General features: G+C 43.1%; 1 protein-coding gene across 1 annotated transcript; it reads left to right on the plus strand.

Moving 5' to 3' along the window:
- The first annotated feature begins 1,918 nt into the window (after positions 1-1,918).
- LMO2 (LIM domain only 2) lies at positions 1,919-17,552 on the plus strand. The gene is made up of 3 exons (XM_072619198.1): positions 1,919-2,140; positions 8,511-8,726; positions 16,551-17,552. Exons 1-3 carry the CDS (start codon positions 2,100-2,102, stop codon positions 16,768-16,770), a joined length of 477 nt encoding a protein of 158 aa, XP_072475299.1. The 5' UTR covers positions 1,919-2,099; the 3' UTR covers positions 16,771-17,552.
- Positions 17,553-19,788: the final 2,236 nt, after the last annotated feature.

Raw genomic sequence — 19,788 nt, forward strand, 5'->3', positions numbered from 1 at the left:
GTGAAGTTCCTGCTTTGCTCAAAGTATCTTACTAGGCTTTGATGGTACAAGACAAAAACCTTATTTTTTAAAGGAATAGCAAGTTCCTTCAGGAATTTCTTTTCTGCTCACAAATGGATGTGGTTCAATAGGGAAAACATGGGATTTAGACCTGAGTTCAAATCCTGGCTCTGGGCCTCAGTTTCCTCATCTGTAAGGCCCCAGCCCTGAAGGGGCTCACATTCTACCTGCCTGGTCCACTGGATAGAGTGCCAGACCTGGAGTCAGGAAGACCTGAGTTCAAATTTGACCTCAGACACTGTGAAAGTCACTCCACCCTGTTTGCCTCAGTTTCCTCATCTGTAAAATGAATTGGACCATTTAAAGTTCTTGAGGTGAGGAGTAACATAGTCAGATTTGTGCTTTAGAAAAATTATTATGGGAGATGGATCAGAGAAGGAAGAGATTAGATGAAGAGACCACTTAGGAGGCTTTATAGTTTACAGAGGATCATAAATCTTCAGCTGAAATCCAAGCCCCGCCACTTTGCAGTAGAGGAAAGTGGAGCCCAGGGAAATTAATACACTTGCCCAAGGTAACACATGCAGAAAGCATCAAAGGCAGAATTTGGTCCCAAGTCTTGCAGACCCAGCCTACTGTCCTATCCATAAGAACAGATTCCTGCAGATCACACATTGACTTAGGAAACCACAAATTTACATTATCTAGGTCATATTGTATTTTTGTTTGGTTAAACATCTCCCAATTATATTTTCATCTATTTCAGACTTCTGGATTGTTTGACATGTTTGTCACTCCAAACTAGGATCTAAGGCTTTCTGAATTCTCCCACCTCCACACCTTTGCACATTTGTTGTCCTTGCCAAGACTTCTGGCTCCACAGCCCGGGCTCTTTCCATTATATCTCTCAGTGTCTCAGTTGATCTGCCACGGTGGGTTTGGGATTCCATCTCTATTACTTAATTTGTGGCTTTGAGAGAAATCGCTCCATCTCTCTATAAAATGAAGGGATTGGACCAGAGTAGCCCTGAGGTCCCTCCCAGCTCTACACCTGTGATTCGAAAAGTGGTCCTGCTTCTGCCCTTTGTCATCCAAAATGTTTTTCTCTGGGGCAAGCCTGTTTACTTTCAGCCTTAGTTAAGAGAAAGGAAGATGGGTAGGGGTGATTCCCAAAGGATGGTTTTGAGGTGGTTCAGGCCACCTCGGCCCCTGAGGGGTGGGCAGTGCAGCGCCCAGCCAGCCCCCCAGCCCTGGCATTGCCCCCTTTAAGAAGCCAGGTCAGTCGTGAGGTCGCTGCTGTTTGGGTTGTTAATCCCCCAGGAGCCCAGTTTTTTTTTTTTTAAAGGGAAAAAGGAAAAGAAAAGAAATAAAACGGGCAGCTGTCTCTTTAAATGTGATTTCCTTCTATTGTATTTGAATCGTGATCAGGAAAAAGGAAATGAAACCAGAGACAGAGGGAGGCTGAGCAAAAAATAGACATTTCAGCGAGAACGGGGGGAGACCTGCACGCCCCCGGACCCGCCCCCTCCTCCTCCTCTCCCCTCCCTCCCCGGCCGCCTCCTGCCCGCCCCATCACACACGCGCGCTCTGAAAGCCCGAGCCCAAGGTGTGCGGGGACTCCGGGGCGCAGGTTCGCGGCGGGGACGGACCGGAGCCGGAGCCGGAGCCGCAGCCAGGGCAGGGGGACCCCGAGCCGAGCCTGCCGCACCGCAGCCGCAGCCGCAGCCGGGCCGGCAGGGACAGGCGCAGGCGAGGCTCCCCGGGATGGAGGGCTGAGTGCCGGAGCCAGGAGAGCGGAGCTGCGCGGGGGCCGGCGGCCAGGCAGGTCCCATCCCAGCCCATCCCCGGGCCCGCACCCCGCTGACCTCCCCGGCCCCCCACCCTGGGGATTCGCCCGCCTTGGCTCTGCCGCTGGCTCTGCGAGGGAGCCCGTGAATGTCATTGAGGGCGGAGGGCAGAGCCGGCCGGTGAGCAGCCGCGCTGCCCGAGGAGGGCAGGAGGAGGAGGACCAGGACCCAGGGGTGCCGAGCCGCCTGCCTGGCCCTGCGCGACAAAGGAGCCCCCACCCCCACCCCAGCAGCGCGCCCCCCCCTTCGCCAATGTCCTCGGCCATCGAGAGGAAGAGCCTGGACCCGTCCGAGTAAGTGGCCGCTCCATCGTCCAGCCTCCGAGCCGGGCTTGGGTGGAGGCGCTGCGCCCAGGACCTCCTGTACCCCGCGGGGATGGGAGGGAGGGCTTGATGCCAGAGGGGTTGCTGGCGATCGCCCGCCGCGCGGGGCACCCCTCCAGGGGGAGGGCTAGGGGGTCCCAGGCGCTTGAGTGACCCCGTCCCTGGGGAGATGGGAACCCCCTGCGGAATGGATAGATATGCCTGGGCTGGGTGGGGTGAAAGGGGCAGAGGCTGGGGTCCTGGCCGGGGTCTCACTGCCCCGCCGGGCTCAGCCCGAGCCCAGCCGAAGGTAGAGAACGGACCGATGCTCAACTTGTCCTGGTTCCCGGAGCGAGGAGTGCCGGGCAAACTTTGTCTGAGCTCGGCCGGGTTGGGGCTGCAGGTGGAAGGGGGCGAGAAGGCTCCGGGAGCGGGGGGGCTCCGGCCCCTCTCCCGCCCCTCTCCTTCTTCTCCCTCGTGTCATTCCGATAGGGTCCCAAAGCTCGCTTCTGCCTTCCCCGGCCGCAGAATAGGGGGGGTCTGGGAGGAATGAATGGGGCTAGAAATGTCTCTGGGCTGCCCTTGTGGGCTCTCTGCGCTGCTGGAGGCTCCCCGGCTGTCTGACGTCTAAAGGCACCGAGAGGCCAGCGGTGCCAGGAGAGGCAGGGGTGGCTTCAAGGCTCCTGCTTTCAACGCTGGGCTTGTGGGGGGACTGGGGAGAGGGAAGAAAGCGGCATTGGGGATATGTGGGAAGGGGAAAAAACCCTTTCCCTTAAACTCATGTTAACATGTATTCGCTGCCAGGTGTGGGGACTTCTTTCCTCCCTTGAAGCCCACGCAGGCTAGTCTGGTGAGAGGATTCCTTACACCTCACTGAAGGGGTCAGTTAATAGAGATCCACTTGTGCTTTCTGAAGGCTTTTGTTTTCCGTTTTCATTTCTCGGAGCTGTTTGAAATCATTGGACTTTCCTGCCTGTAGTATTTCCCCCTTCAATTTTCCTCCACATTGTTTACCTGGGCCTTACCCTGAGATAGAGGGCATGGCCAGTCTCATAAAACCCTGGAAGGGCTCCTAATAGAATTGAAGAATAAATATCACAGTGCGGTTTGGAAGGTCAAGACCTGAGTTCCAAAGTAGAGAGCTTTGTGATCATTTTCTTTAAATAAATTCCCCTGGAGGGGTCGGATAGATGGGGGCAAATCTTGATGCATTTAGTGAGTTGTGGACTCATAAAAAAATCTCAAAGTACATCTTGGCACAAAAATACCCTGTAGTTGGTTTTTTTCCTTGTCATGGTCAGTTTAACTCCATAAACATGTATTAAGCCCCTGCTGTGTGCAAGAGACCTTGAGGAAAGGCTGCATAGCAGAATACTCTAGGTTTGTCAGTGGATACTGAATGCGGCTGAGGTCAGTAAGCTCTTCATTCACTAGCCCTTTTATTAGCCGATAAATTGGAAGGGATCAGTTTCCTCAAGGATAAATATTAGATATTTGCTCTTTGGAACTTTGGGCGTTGAAAACCTGACACCTCTGCTATCCCATAAATGTTGTTGACTTACTAACTCCATATTCTGGGTCATTCTTCCCCCCCCCCCCCCCCCCATTCCAAGGACACTTCAGTCCAAGTCAATTGTGGAATGACCAGTCAACACCGGGGTGTTGTCGATCAGAATTTTAAAAACAAACAAATAGAAAATCTCAAGAAATCATCTAAGAAATTCAAGCTGGGGTTCTGCGTTAGAAAAGGGGCCAGCAGCCATCATTGGCCACTTGCTGCGTAGAAGCCTGAAAACACTCTGGGAGCATTTCAAGTATTCATTTGGGGGTGCTCCCCCTTAGTCATTGCCTTGAAATTCTCACTGAACAGAACTCTGACTGTGGATAATGAGCTATTATAACACCAATTACAGTAAGAACTCTGTGAGATAGAGGGCGGGATAAGATCTCATCCTGTCCAAGGCTATCTTATCTCAGGCCATCTTAATACTTGCGTTTGCTTCACATCTGAAAATGTAGACTGCTTTCTTCTAAGATATTTAACTCCATACTTACAGGAGATTGGTCATTTGTGGCAACTTCTCCATGTCGCAGATAGATAAAATTGCCTTCTGAGCTGGCTTGAGCTGGGTCGATTCATTAGAAGTAAGCTTCTGGAAGGCAGGGGCAGTTTTTCCATTCCATTCTGAATCCCCATCTAATGTATAATGCCTCAGGCTTTTAATTTTTTTTTCTTGTCAGACTTAGGATTTCCTTGGCATAAAGAATTCCTAGCTATGAAACTCTTTCTTTTAAGGCAAAGGGGTACCTAGAGGTTTGCCTGGGGGCACTGAAAGGTTAAATTTCTTGCACAGGGTCATACAACTAATACCCATGTGTCCAAGGTTGTCCAACCTGAACCCAGGCCTTCCTGACTCTGTCCATTAAGCCAGGCTGCCTTGGACTTAGTAGACATTTAATAAGTGTGAAAGATTTTTTTTTTTTGCATCCAGTTATTAACTAGCCTTCCCTTCCTTTCCCTTCTCTCCTCACCTTAACTATTAACACATTTTCAAATTTTTACCATTCTGGGGGCTTGGAATGTTGAAGAGATTGGCATTTAATATATGGTGTAATAACCATGGAGTCTCCTGTCCATTCTTCCATCCACTGGACTCCACTGCCTCTCTGTAAGCAATCTAAAGGCAATTCCATTTTCATTCCAGTCAGTTGGCATCAGCTGAGCATGAATTCTTCTCTTTCATAGTTGATTGGGTGGCCATATCATCCACAACCATTCAGAGAAACAGGTTTAAAAGGTGCTTTTACATTTTGGAAGCCCCCAAAAAGGAAGAGGTGAGAGGGAATTCTGTGCTGATGGCTGTGAAAATCAATCAATAAACATTTATTAAGGGCCTACTATTGCCAGGCATTGTGCTAAGAACTGGAGACATCTGGATGAAAACATCTGGAATATTAATCACTTTTTCAGGAAAGGGGAAGTAAAAGCGCTCATGCTAAGTTACTGTCTTCACCTCTGCAGAAACAAAGAAAAACAGCAGTGTTTGGCTGCCATAACTTCTTAAAATCATTTTAAGAGCTGTGTGGTGTTTTTTTTTTACCATCTTAGGTTTCAGATTATGATGTGATCTTCCATACTGTTTACAGCTGTTTAATGTAGCCATGTCTGGCACTGTGTGCCAGGTAGGCACTTTCACAATAGTATATACTCATGGGACAGACACACACATACCCCCTAAACACATTTTATGGTTGGACAAATTGGGACGCAAAATGTTTGGTCCACAAAACTGGGAGACTGAGATTAGCCTCCTTAAGTAAGTGGAGGAGAATTCACTTTGGGAATTGGGCAGTTACAAACTGAACCTATTTTAAAAGCTTAATAGGTTTTTTAAAAATGTGATTTGGGCTCCAGAGAGGGTCCAAAGAACACTCGTTAGCTGGGTAAAAAACATCTGCAAAGAGGTCATGTCAACAAACGTTTAAATAGACCATAGACCACACCTACTCTGTTGTCCAATGGTACTAGGAACCCTCCACTCTTTTTTCCCCTGGAATAGATCAACTTTGTTATAGAAGCTACTTCCATGGTATCTGGCACATGGTAGATAGTAGATACTTGTCAGTTAGGTGACAGTCTTTAATTCAAAATTTATGAAGCACTCACTAATGTCTTGATTCTGTCCTGGGTCTCTGAGGATTCAAATAGAAACAAACAAAAAAAAAAACTGATGAGTTGGGATGCAAAATGTATGTAGATCAGCAAATAAAAGCTAATTTCAAGACAGCAATTTATCTGACTTTCATCAGGTTCTATGCTCTGAAGATTTTGGTATGGCCTTTGTAAGCTTGAGAGGGACTCATTAAATATGGGAACAAGCATTTAATGAAGTGCCTGCGATTGCCAGGCGCTGTACTAAATGTTTTACAAATATACTGTACTAAACACTGTACCATATGCTTTACAAATATTATCTCATTTGGGAAAGGGAAATGTCTAAGTGGCAGTGTATGAAACTAAGAGTAATATAATTTTGAAAATGAAAGAAGAAAGCAACATTTCATTATCTCATCCTTTCTCCCTCCCTCACCTTCCCTTCTCTGCCCACCATACCATTGGGGGCATTTAACTATTAATGCATTTTCAAATTTTTAGTCTCTTCTGTGGTTATATTACTCTTGGAGATCACCTCTCTTTTAAACTAGTTTGAGAAAGAGTGATGGCTTTAGAGTTGGAGGGTCTGGTTTCAAATACCTTCTCTGACACTAACTACCTGTGTAACAAATTGCCCAACTTCTTGGGGAACTCAGTTTCCACACGTATAAAATAAGGACTTTGGACTTGGATTATCATTAAGGCTCCTTCCCACTCTAAATCTATGATCATAGGAGTCTTGAGTGCTGGTCATTTGTACCAAGTGGTGCCCATGGATGCCCCTTGTATACTTCGGGCATACATAGGATAGGAGATAAGTTAACAAGAGGGTGAGAGGGAAGAAGGAGTATGGTGGAGATACAGGAAAAGGAGTTGGAAAAAAGTAGGGAAGTGTGAATGGTGGGCACCATGGGAGTGCCACCAATGTTGCCAAAGGCACTGTTTGGTCACTTTCCAGGGGATTCCTCGTGGTTTAATATGTAATTCCCTCACCCCCCCCCCAACAAAACAAAATAAACTAAAGATTCTAGATCTCCCTCCCCTGCCAGTTTACCAAGAAGTGTTTCCCAATCTTTTTCTCTTGAATACTCCAATACTCAACACTTAAATGGATCTCATTAGTGGTGTGGTCAATACAGTGTAACTGAGATACATCCAGATCTCCCCATCCATTCCCACTAGACTCACTTGAAAAAAACCCTGAGGTCCCCATGATTTATCCTTGGGTGGAATTCTGCTCATCCTGGAAATAGTTCCCACACCAGGTAGACCAATCAGCCACTGCTAGTTTCAGAGGGGCAGAGCAACTTTGCTGTTCACACTATACCCAAAGGGCTATAAAGCTGTGCATACCTTTTGATCCAGCAATACCACTACTAGGTCTGTATCCCAAAGAGATTCTAAAAAAAGGAAAAAGGACCAACAAGTACAAAAATATTTATAGCAGCTCTTTTTGTAGTGGAAAAGAATTGGAAATTGAGGGGATGCCCATCAATTGGGGCTGAACAAGTTGTAGTATATGAATGTAATGGAATGCTATTGTGCTATAAGAAATGATGAACAGGAGGACTTCAGAAAAACCTAGAAAGACTTATATGAACCGATGCTAAGTAAAGTAAGCAGAACCAAGAGAACATTGTACACAGTAATATAATATTGTTTGATGATCAGTTATGATAAACTCAGCACTTCTCGGCAATGCAACGATCCAAGACAATTCCGAAAGACTCATGGTAGAAAATGTTAACCATATCCAGAAAAAGAACTTGGGCATCTGAATGCAGACTAAAGCATATTATTTTCACTTTTTTTTTTGTTTTCTCTTTCTTGTGGTTTTTCCTTTTTGTTCTGATTCTTCTTCCACAACATGACTAATGTGGAGATATGTTTAACATGTTTGTACATATATAACCTATAACAGATTGCTTGCTGTCTTGGGGAGGAAGGAGGGAGAAAAATTTGGAACTCAAAATCTTATAAAAATGAATGTTGAAAACTATATTTACATGGAATTGGAAAATGCAAAATACTATTTGGTGCAAAAAAAAGGAAGAATATGAATTAGTTCAAAATGTTATAAAATTTTGCGTGTATGTGGTGTGTGTGTGTATAATTGGGATTTTTCTTTAAAGAATTGAATTGAGAGTTTCAGCTACCAAGAAACTATGTAAAGTTTCATTTACAAAACAAAATGAAGCAGCTGAAACATTTTTTACCTGATTTGAGGACAATAATGTGATCACTAAGAACACAAAGGTCCCAAAAAGAACTATCACTCTGGATCTATTGAAGTTTTTGGTTTGTGTGGTTCCTGATCAAATCTCGTAGCCAGATGGTTTGCCTAAATCACTATTACCCTCAACTATGTTTCTCTGTGAAATTATTTTCTCATTATTATTCATAACATAAGTAGTCACTTTATGTTTCATTAGGAGAGTTTTACTTTTTAGTTAGCTTTTGACTAAGCTTTTAAGAATCCACTAATTCATGACAAACAGTTCTGTGTAAACTCTGTAAGCATATTCAGATCTGTACTGTCTGCTATCCCTTCGTGTATGACCAGTTTTTCATGAGAGTGCCAACTCGAAGGCAGGTATAGACGTCTTTGAGAGTGCAAAATTTTTGTACCATATTGCTAGAAATAAGTATTTTGAGTAAGTTAAAAAAAAAAGTATGTTGTTCACAAATCCCTCTCTTCCTTTCTAGGGAGCCCGTGGACGAGGTGCTACAGATCCCGCCATCCCTGCTGACATGTGGTGGCTGCCAGCAAAACATCGGGGACAGATACTTCTTAAAGGCCATCGACCAGTACTGGCATGAGGACTGCCTCAGCTGTGACCTTTGCGGGTGCCGCCTGGGGGAAGTGGGACGTCGCTTGTACTACAAGCTGGGCCGAAAGCTTTGCAGGAGAGACTATCTCAGGTAGGGCCTGAGACCCGTGTCTTCCTCCTCCTCCTCCTCCTCCTATTCCCCCAGTGGGCAGCCAGGGCCTTCAGGGAACCTGTATCTCCTGGTACCTTTCTCTAGCATCCAATCACCTGAGTTCTTTTGTTTGCTAATGATAAAGTCCATCTGCAAAGTCTGATTCCCAAAAGTCAAATACAAGAAGAGGGTTTAAAGTGCTTCATGTTTAGGTAACGTGTTGATGTTGCAATAGCTCATATTGCTTGACAAATTTCTTCCATCTGACCCTCAGGAGGATGGCACAAAAAAGGTAGACAGAACAGTAACAGAGATGTGAGTTCGAATCCCACTTCAACCACTTATTAACTGTGTGGCTATGGATAGTCCATGAGTCTGAGTTTACTTATCTGTAAAATGAGGCTAATAGTAACTGACACTTTGTGTCTCCAATGAGGTAATATATGTACAGTGCTTTATGAACCTTAAAGATCTTTATAAACATCCCTGATGGTGCTGATATCACAGTGGCGTAATATTAGTATCATAAGTTTAGAGATTAGAAGGTACCTTCAGAGTCCATTAACTTGAATGGAAAAAAAATATCTTCATTTCATTAACCTTTAGGTTTCCTTTGTATTCCTCAGCTTTTCACAGCCTGGGTTGATTTTTTTAAAAAGAAAAACATTCTGAACTGACTTTACAAGACTGCCTCCAGGGGCCCAAGGCCCCCCATCAAAGGTTGAGAAGCCCTGCTCTAACTGGAGAGCACCTTTGAGGTCATCTAATTCAGCTTTTTCATTTTGCATTGGAACAGAAACCCAGTGGGAGGAAAATGACTTATCCAAGATCACAAAAGGTTATCTATGACAGCAAGGATTCACATGGGGCTGTCTGTCTTCAAACCTGGTCTTCTTGCCACTATACCCTCCCTATTTCATGTCTATAGAAAGAAAAACAATGCAGAGTGAAATAACTAAGTCTCCATCACTCAGGGGAAGTGGAGCTCGGGGAATTTGGGGCCCTTATGGACCAAAGCTGTAGTCTTCTGGTACTTGGGCCAGAGGCACGACCTCACATATTTCTCTGACACTGTTTGCCGATTTAGCAGCTCTAGGTAGGGATTCCCAGTTTTCTAAGCTGCTCCAAAGGGGGCTCCATGTGTGCTCTGCTGTCAGATCTGGTCAAGTGTGTGCTGATACTGCTCTTTCCCCGGAGTCGAGAACCCATGAGGAGAAGACAACCATAGGTGGGCCTGCCTAGCCAGGGAAAACCCCATTAACATCCAGTAACCTTGGCTGCTAGAAGTGGCAATTCCTCCCAAGTTCTCAAGTATTTGCCATTTAGAAAATCAGCATTATTTTGGTGGGGAAATTGTTTATCTTTTAATTCAGAAAGTACTAATACATACTTTTCAGTCTGCTGATGGAGTCCTGGTGGACTGGGGGTCAGTTATTTAATAGGGGTCACAAAGAGACTGACTAAACAAAGGCAAAATATTTAATAAGAATACAATACAATCCAGCAAGCATTTATTTTGGAAAAGCAGATTTTTATTGATCTGTTTGTTTTTATACAGGGTATTTCAAAAATCTTAGTGCCATTTAAATAGCTTTAGAAAAGCATTAGGACTTTGGGGACACCCTGAATTTCCCAATGTATCTCCTCCCAAAGAACCATTCCTTATAAGAAAGAATTAAAAAGCAGAGGAAAAAAACAGTGTGATAAAATTAACTCATATATAAAAAAGCCCTATATTATCCGCACTGTTCTATAACCATAGTCTTCCATTCTGCACAGAAAGCATGGGGAAGGGAGGCAAGGGGGAGGCTCCTTCTCCTATCTCACCTCTGGAGTCAAGCCTGGTTAATGGGATTTCTCTACATTCGGTTTCTATTTGTTTTGTGTTGGCTCTTTCCATTGACTTTGGTGAAGTCAGGGATTCTTACTCTTTTTGTGTCACAGATTCCTTTGGCATTCCAGGGAAAGCTGTGGACTCCTCAGAATCCTGGGTTTGTTTTTTGTTTTGTTTTGTTTTTTTGAGGTGATAGAGGTTAAGTGCCTTGCCCAGGGTCACACAACTAGTAAAGAATAATGTGTGTCTATATATGTATATAAATGACTACAAAGGAATACTAAAATAACTACAAAGGAAATCAAAAGTTAGTGAAAATAAAGATCTTATTTTTTTCCCATTCAGATTCACAGATCCCCTGAAATCTGTCCATAAACCCAGCTAGGTGGGACAGATGATAGAGTGTTGGATTTGTGGTCGAGAAGACCTGACTTTAAATTCTGCCTCAGATACTCATTAGCCGGGTGACTCTGGACAAATTGCTTACCCACTTTCATTCTTAGTTTTTTCTTCTGCAAGTTGGGGATAATAATAACATTTACTTCACAGGGTTATTGTGAGAATCAATTGAGAAAATAAATACAAAGCATATTGTAAACCTTAAATCTCTACATTCATGCTGCCACTATTATTTTTATTATTTTATTTTCCTGGTTCTGTTGACCTCACCTTGCATCAGTTCATATAAATTTTCCCATGCTTCTCTATATTCACCAGTGATTATCTATTAAACCTTTATTACATATGTGCAAAGTTCTTTGGGAGATACTTTAAAGAGAAAATGAAAAATAGACCCAGCCCTAGAGAAGCTTCCATTCTGCTGGAGGTGAGGATTCTAAATACCCAATAACCAGTTTGCCAGGTCTTGATAGAAGTAAAAATGGAGATGATTCCCACTGGGATCCTTGATTCCATTTCTGTTTAACCAATCTGAATCTTAAGTGATTCCTATAGAGAGGTCAGAAGGTCCAGTTCCTCCATTCCCACCCCTGGTTCTGTAACTTTATATAATTCTCTAAAATAAACCCAGTGTTGTTTATGTTATAAGGTTTCTTATTTTCCATTTTGAAAAATGAGAGGAAAAACAGGCTACGACAACACAAAGTTAATTAACTCGTGTCTCAGTGACATAGAATAATTCCCCCCCCCGACTATTTTTCCAGGTAACACGTTAATTAACTGTGTGTTAGTCCAGGCTTTCCTAGCCATCATTTAATATTTAAATTATCATCATTAAAATGAGCAACTGAGAGCTTTAGCAGAGCCATTGCGTGACAGAGGCAAGAGAAACTATTTAATTTTCCTTCTGAGATGATTATAGAACCATAGACTGTTGAGTTTTGCTTTATGGGACCAGCAGCGGGTTTGATTAAAGGAAACATCTAGAAAAAGACAAAATGATCGCTTGGGAATACTCTTGGTCATCTTTTCCTTTACGACGGGCATTCTGAACCTGGAGAGATATCAAAGGGTTCATGAACTTGGACAGGAATAAGTAAATTGTATCTTTATTTTCACTAACTTCTAAGAAACTTAGCATTGAATTTTTTTTTTTTTTAAGAAAAATCTCGTTCTGAGAGGAGGTCTGTAGGTTTCTCCAGGCTGCCAAAGGAATTTTGACACACAAAAAGTTAAGAATCCTCGTTGTAGAGGAATCTTGTCCCTCATACAATACTAGTTTGCAGCAGTACTTAAAAGAGTAGAGGCAGAGTGGTACATTGGAATGAACTCTGTCTCTTGGAGTCAGAAGATCCATATTAAAATCCTGCCTTTAAAACTTACTACCTCTGTGACCTTGGGCAAGTCACTTTCTCTCTGGGCCTCAGTTTTCCTATCTGTAAAATAATTGAGTTGGATTAGATGTCCTCTGAGATCCCTCCCACGTTTTGGTCTATCAGCCTAAATCTCTTCCCTTTCTTAGGCCTGAGTTTTCCTCATTTGTAAAATGAGGAGATTAGACTACATGGCCTCCAAAGTCCCTCTCACCTTTGGGCTGGCCCTGTGGCCCAATATAGATCTCTTGAAATGCCCAGCTGTGTCTCCTTCCATTTTTGGCATTAGGACTAAAGCAACCCAGTTCCTTCTGTCAAACTGGCATAGTTCTCCCCAGATAATCACAATGGCTATGAGGTAGTTTTCCTGATATTCAGAAAGCTCCTAATGAACACTGGAGTGCAGAGGTGAACTTGAGGGTGGACTGGTCCAGAACAAAGAGGCCTTTGCTTAACAACACGCCTGACAGATTTTGTTTATTTTTGCCAGGATGTTTTTTGAGTTCATGTAAACTGACCATCCCTCTGCCCAACTTACCATTTCACCCTTTAGAGTCATAAAATTAGCCCCCTGCTCACAAGAACTATAGAGATTTAGACATAAACACATGGGTATATGTGTATATATCTATATATAAATAGGTATATATCTATATAAAAACACATCTTTATCTGTATGCATATATACATACATGTATATATACATGAATGTATAGGCATATAGGCATGTGTGTTTATGTATACAAATGTATGTGTCTAGATAAGCATATAGACACATGTATACATGTGTTTATAAGTGTACAACACAATGTACAATTATGTGTGCACATGTATATATGTGTACGTGTGTGTGTAGAGTAATAGTAAGGGGGTAAGACTTCACCACTTCTAGGCCCCTCCAGTCCCCCACATTGCTGTTCCCATAGACATCTTCATGCCAAGTCTGTTGGGCACCTACCTCTTTGTCCTCTACCATCTCTGGACAGAAATGGTCATCAAATCCACGCTACAATTCCTAGAAAGGACCCATCAATGAATTGCTCTGTGACCCCATTCACCATCCTTGTGACTCCCCTGACCAGAACACCCTTCAATGGCCATCCCCCCTCACCTCCCATATGTGTTGTCTTCTCCTATTCCAATGTAAGTTCCTTGAGGGCAGGGATGGCTTCACTTTTTGTATTTGGATAACTCTCACTTTATACAGTGCCTAAAACTTAGTAAGCACTTAAGAATTTTTTTCATTCTGATGATTAACATCCAGATAGACAGAAAGATAGATGGATAGATAGATAGGTATGTATATGTATCTAGTATGTATATGTATTATATACATATACACATGTGAATACACATACATATATGCATGTGTGTGTATCTATATCTATATATATCTGTGGAAAAAGCAGAAATAGCACAGGGGAATGGGGGGAAGTGGGTATTTCACAAAATCCCATAGTTTCAAAGTCAAAAGGGCCCATCTGGTCCAACCCATACCTGAAAGAGAATTCTCTAAATACAACTACACATTGTCATCCTACTTTTACATCAAGCCAACAGGCTTTTATGAGAAGACCTCCATGGGAGATCTGCTGCCTCCTTGAGGCCGCCAGTTCCATTTTGTTCCAGACAACAAGCCTGCATTTGATTCTTGGTCATCTCCAACCCCTGTTTCTTTCAATTCAATCCCTTTTCCATATGATAATCCTCCAGACAGTTAAATATGGCTGGCCTTCTCCCTCCCCTCTACCCCACCTCCACCTTAGTCTTCTCTTGGTCCATGCTAAATCTCTGCCGTTCCTATGGCATGAGTTCAAGGCCCTTGACCACCCTGGATGTCCTCTGGGCACTTTTCAGCTTATCCATGTCCTTCCTAAGATGGAGTGCCCACAGGGACGACGGAGCTAATTTTATTCCTTTAAGTTGAACCTCTCAACGAAGCCTTATTAAAAGTCATTCAGCAAGACAGTGATGAGAGTTGGGGACACAAGTAAGATTTCTTGATTAAAAAGCCAATCTAGATCAGGTCCCATGGGAGTGAATTCCAAGGGACCCTTTAAATCCTTTCTTCTCATTGAATAGGTTAGTGACACTTTGAAAAAAACAGATTGCCAAAGTTATAAGTTGGGAGCATTTATTTGCTTAATCAGAACATCCTCCGCCTTCACAAAGAGATTCATCACAGGAACAGTCCATTAGACCTATGAACCTGGTAGCTCCTTGAAGGCAGGTGCCATTTTTGTTTTTGTATCACCAATGCCTTACACAGTCAAGTCAAGTCAACAAGACTTTATTAGGAGCTGACTATGTGCAAGGCATTGTGCTAAGTGCTACAAATACAAAGAAGGGCAAAGAGCTCACATTCTAATGGGGGCCTTGGACCGAGAAGCCACTTGAATGAACATTGAATTGGGATTATGATTAGACTTATAAAAGAGTTGACATACATCTGCTCCTTGTGAGCAGAGACTATTATCTACTGTTCAGTCATATCTGACTCTTTGTGACCCCATTTGGGATTTTCTTGGCAAAGATACTGGAGTAGTTTGCCATTTCCTTCTCCAGTTCATTTTGCAGATGAGGAAATTGAGGCAAACTCTTCAAAAATCAAAAAGATGAGGGTAAAGTGACCTGTCTAGGATCACCCAGCTAGTAAGTGTCTGGTGCCAGATTTGAACTCACGAAGATGAGTCTTACAGACTCCAGTCTCTGTGCTCTACCCACCATACCACCCTGGCACATAGTAGGCACTTAAGAAATGCTCATTGACTTGACTGCGTGGTTACCGGGAAGTGGTTGAAAAGACCATTGAATTCAAATCCTGGTACTACTACTTTCTGCTTTTGTAATCTCAGGTTTCTGGTGCCTAACGCTGTGTCTCAGTTTTCTCATCTGTAAAAGGGGGAGGGGGCATATAATAAATGATCCTTGAGATTTCTCCCACCTCTAAGTCCTATTGTATAAAGTGAGGCAAACCCAAATTGGAATTTTGTTACATTGACTTGAAATAAGTGATGCTAACAGCTGTTAGGCAGGGCTTTTCATCACATTTGCAATTTGACCTCCAGATAGCATAGCTTCATTTAAACGTCCAAAGAGATATTTCCACTGGAATTTCTTGGCAAGAGAGAATGGAACCTTAGATCTCCCGATTCATTTCTTGCACATCATTTGGAAAGCTGATGTTTTTTCCACCCCTGCTCTAAACAAACCTGATTAGCTCAAGCTGATTCTTTCTGTTGGATTACTTTTTATTCCCCTCCAGAAGTGGGTGACTCTCATCTTGGGCTTAGTGATTTGTAAAATGATCCAGGGCCAGTCGTATCCTCTGGTAAAATACAATCTTAGACATCCTTCCATACCACCCCCTACCTAAAATCATTTCCCCTACCCACTATTCCAGGTTACAGATTTATTCCTTTGGGTTGAAAATTTTTCTTTTTCAAATGGAAACACCCCTGAATAGATGATGGTGGAAATACTTACATTTCCATAGCTCGTTAAGGTTTACATTCCCTCGTTGGATCTGTAACAACCCTGTGATATAAGCCACATAATGGGAGATTACTATTCCCATTTTACAAATAAGGAGATTAAGGCTTACAACAACTCCTAAGTGACAGAGGCAGCAGTCAAACCAGGTGTCTCCTTACTCCCAAGTTCTGTCCTCTTTTCCCATTGCAGTAAGCTCTCTTTCATTATCCTATTAAATATCTAACATCTTAGTATGAACCAGGAATCCACCAATCACCTCCAGAAAGAAATTCCAAAATGAAAACTCAGGAATAGTATATCCAAATTCCAGAGTTCCCAGGTCAAACAGAAACTATTGCAAGCAGTCATCTTTAGTATGAACCAGCATAGTGAATGTTTTCCTGCAGGATGGAGAGGTCTGGGATAGTATATGAAGATGTTCGCTGGGTAACGGAGAGAGTTAAGAAGGAGAGGAGATATGGGTCTCCACAACACTTTCCTAGACTCCCTAATTTTGTTAGGATGATGTTGACTGTGGGGAAGGTAACCTCCATTTTTCTAAGAAAAAGGAGAGAGCACTGATGCCCAGCTGCCCTTGGAAAGATCTTCCAAATGACTAGCCCCATGGCATTCTCCCAACTTGCTCTGAGAAGACTGTGCTAATCCATCCTCAAACCTTTATTATACTAAGGTTTCTTTCACCTCCTTAACACTTTGTTATCATTTTCTCCTTCCTTCCCCCAGGCTTTTTGGCCAAGACGGCCTCTGTGCTTCCTGCGACAAGCGGATCCGGGCCTATGAGATGACCATGCGTGTGAAGGAGAAAGTGTACCACCTAGAGTGTTTCAAATGTGCGGCCTGTCAGAAGCATTTTTGTGTTGGAGACAGGTATCTCCTCATCAACTCAGACATAGTGTGTGAACAGGATATCTATGAATGGACCAAAATGAACGGAATGATCTAGGCAAGAGGCCAGAGTCCCTGGCTGACAAAAACCAATAGTCTGGATAGGGAGGGGATGGGGAGGGGGACCGCTGAGCTATGCACCCTGGGTAATAGGGGTGGGGTGGGGTAATGTCTTTAGGGATGGAACCATAGGCCCTTATCAGGCAGCCCAGCATAGCATCAGAGTGAGCTGCATGGGACCAAGGAAAGCAGGTTTCAATGTGCTGACTCTTAGAGAGAATTTCTAGCAGAAAGCTATCGGTAATAACTGACATTATTAGCTGAGGAGTGGGGAGGTTGGGGGAGGGGGCAAATATTGATGGACTAATGGGATCTCATACCTGCAGATAGAGTTATCCGTATCAAAAGCTGTCCTGACTTGGACACTTGCAAATGAAAAATGTGCAATTGTGATTTTGTTTCTTCCCCAGGGCTTTTCTAGCAACCCTGTTTAGACCCCTGTTCTTCACACAGGGGGAGGACAAAGGAAGAGATAGTGGCCTCCCTTTTCCCAAGGCCTTAAGCTTTGGACATATGGGAAACACGTTTGCATGGGGACATGTTTCAGTTGGGAATGTTCATTGCAACTTTTAACCACAACCCTTCCCTAGACATAGATAAAAGGCTGGTGAACCGCTGTTTTTAGACACCTCTGTTCAAAAAAAGATTTCCCAGATTGTTTCTATACAAATGTAAATCTAAGCAGACTTGCTCAACTATTTTATTATCTTAGATTATATCAATAAAGTATTTGTTGTGTGTAGTAAAAACCCTGCAGATTTAATAAAAATGACAGACTGAGCCTCGGTGTCATTTCTTGGGATGATCTCTTAGTCTGAAGCAACGGTTCAATTCCATGGCATTTATTAGCTGAATCTGGGTCTTTCTAGACTGCCACGCTGCAGCTGCTTCTCAAAAAATGCAGTGATCCCTTAAACATTGCGACTTTCTGCATTGCAGTTTTGATATATTGAGATTCGGCATAAGAAATTAAATGGGAATTTGCAGGGAAGATGCAGATAACAGAAAAAGTTTAGAAACTCAGAAATGCATAAAATCTATGTATACTATTGTATACTATCGTGTTGTATAATATGGTATTGTATAATATCGACCCAAATTTTACAATAAGGTACTAAAAATACCCCATAAAAGAAAATGCAAAAATTCAGACTTCTTTTCTGGTTAAAAGGCAGATTTTCCTGATCGCAGGGGTGCTGCACCCTTAACCCCTGTGATATGGAAGGATAACTGTGTATACAACTTGGAGGAGAGGAGGGATTGGGGATCAGGAAAGATATTCTACCGTTTATATTTGCATGCTTTGCAACATAGAGAAAGAAGAAAAGGGAACGTGATGTAATGGAAATAACCCTTGTACTGAGCACCAGGAGACTTCAGTTTGAGTCCCAGCTCTGTCACTAATGACCTGTGTGACCTCTGGCACTTGTCTTAATTTCTCTAGACATGGAAAAATTCTCACTAACCACATGATGGTTTCCATTTGGCATCATAATCACGAAGACCAGGGTTCAAATCCCACCTCCCACATGTACATACTAGCTGTGTGACCATGGACAACAAAAATAAACACGTATTAAATGCTGACAGTCCGGGCACAGTGCTAAGTATGGCAGAGGACAAAAAGAGACAAAAACAACCTTTGGTCATTCTGATGGACAAGGCAACTCCAAGGCAGAGTAGGATCAGGGTGAAGTGGAAAGAAGGCAGGGTTTGGGTTTAAATCCCAGCTTTGCCTTCAGGGTGACTGGATAATCATTTAATCTCTGGACCTCAGTTTTCCTGTCTATAAAATGGGGTTAGATTAGATGACCTCTCTAGTCCTTTCTGTTCCAAGTCTGTAATCCCATGAAGTTTCAGATGGATAGAGGGAGTTACATGCACTGATGAAATCACAGGTCTGGACCCTTAAAAAAGAATTAAAAAAAAAAAAACAAGAAAACAAGCAAATGTCTTATCTGGTCCGTTCCATTGGGACTTTCTCTTCCTATCAGAGTTTAGACCAAGCAGACGGATACCCATATTGTTAGCCCTCACATAACAGGGTCAACATTTAGCTCAAAGGGATGTAGTTTAATTAAATTGTTATTGTTAGGTGTTTATTATTACCCTTGTATTGTAGAAAACTATAAAAAAGCCAAGATCACTGCCCTTGGGAGCCAGTAACCTCGAAAGGACACAACTCCATAAAATAAGATTTCCTTTGGGAGTGAAGGTAATTACCCAGTTTGAAATGTGGCAAAGATGCTGAGTTTGACACTTAGATTTTCAGAGATGGGGATCTCAGAGTATTTTATTACAAGTGCTTAAAAGGACTTTAGTTGGAGGATTCATAAAGCAAGACACCTTCAGACATGTTGGCTTGTGTAGCCTTTTACCTCGGGGCCAGGACAGTGCAAGTGGATAGAGTGCCCCCTGCTGACCACTCAGTCTGGCCTCTAGATAGAGGACCTTAATACCCTCCCTTTAGGCTGATTTCTTTCATTAGGTTATTGTCGGGAGGTAAGGAAGTGTTGCCATGCTTAATATCCCCCTGCAAAAAATTAATTAAATAAGCAGCTTCTAAGGTACCAGTGTGATAAATGAACTATGAGACGCCGCCTTCAAAACTCCCAACTTCAACCAAGCCACTGATTAATCTTTTTCTCCACAGGCAGAATAATTAGACGGCCAGGACTCTCTTAGTCTGCAAAATGCCGAAAATGGCCAGGAAGTTTGATGGTACAACGTGGCCTATTTAAAACAAAACTAATTTTCATGCATCCTGGCTCCCTGGAGGGGTGTGTGTTTATGGGGGGATGGGAGAGCGGGAAGGCATTAAACTGTCCCCTTCTCTAGTTAGTAAGGCAGTCCATTATTAGCAGTCCAGGATAACTGTTGAAGATGAAGATTGAGCATTGGATAATTATATAAGGCACAGGCAGAGCTTGATAAGTGTAGGCAAGTGTTTAACAAGTTCTCAGTTGTGCTGAGGCCATCTCAACAATTGGTCTATGTGCCATCAACTGGAACAATC

Source organism: Notamacropus eugenii, chromosome 6, assembly GCF_028372415.1.
Source record: "Notamacropus eugenii isolate mMacEug1 chromosome 6, mMacEug1.pri_v2, whole genome shotgun sequence".
NCBI lineage: Eukaryota > Metazoa > Chordata > Mammalia > Diprotodontia > Macropodidae > Notamacropus > Notamacropus eugenii.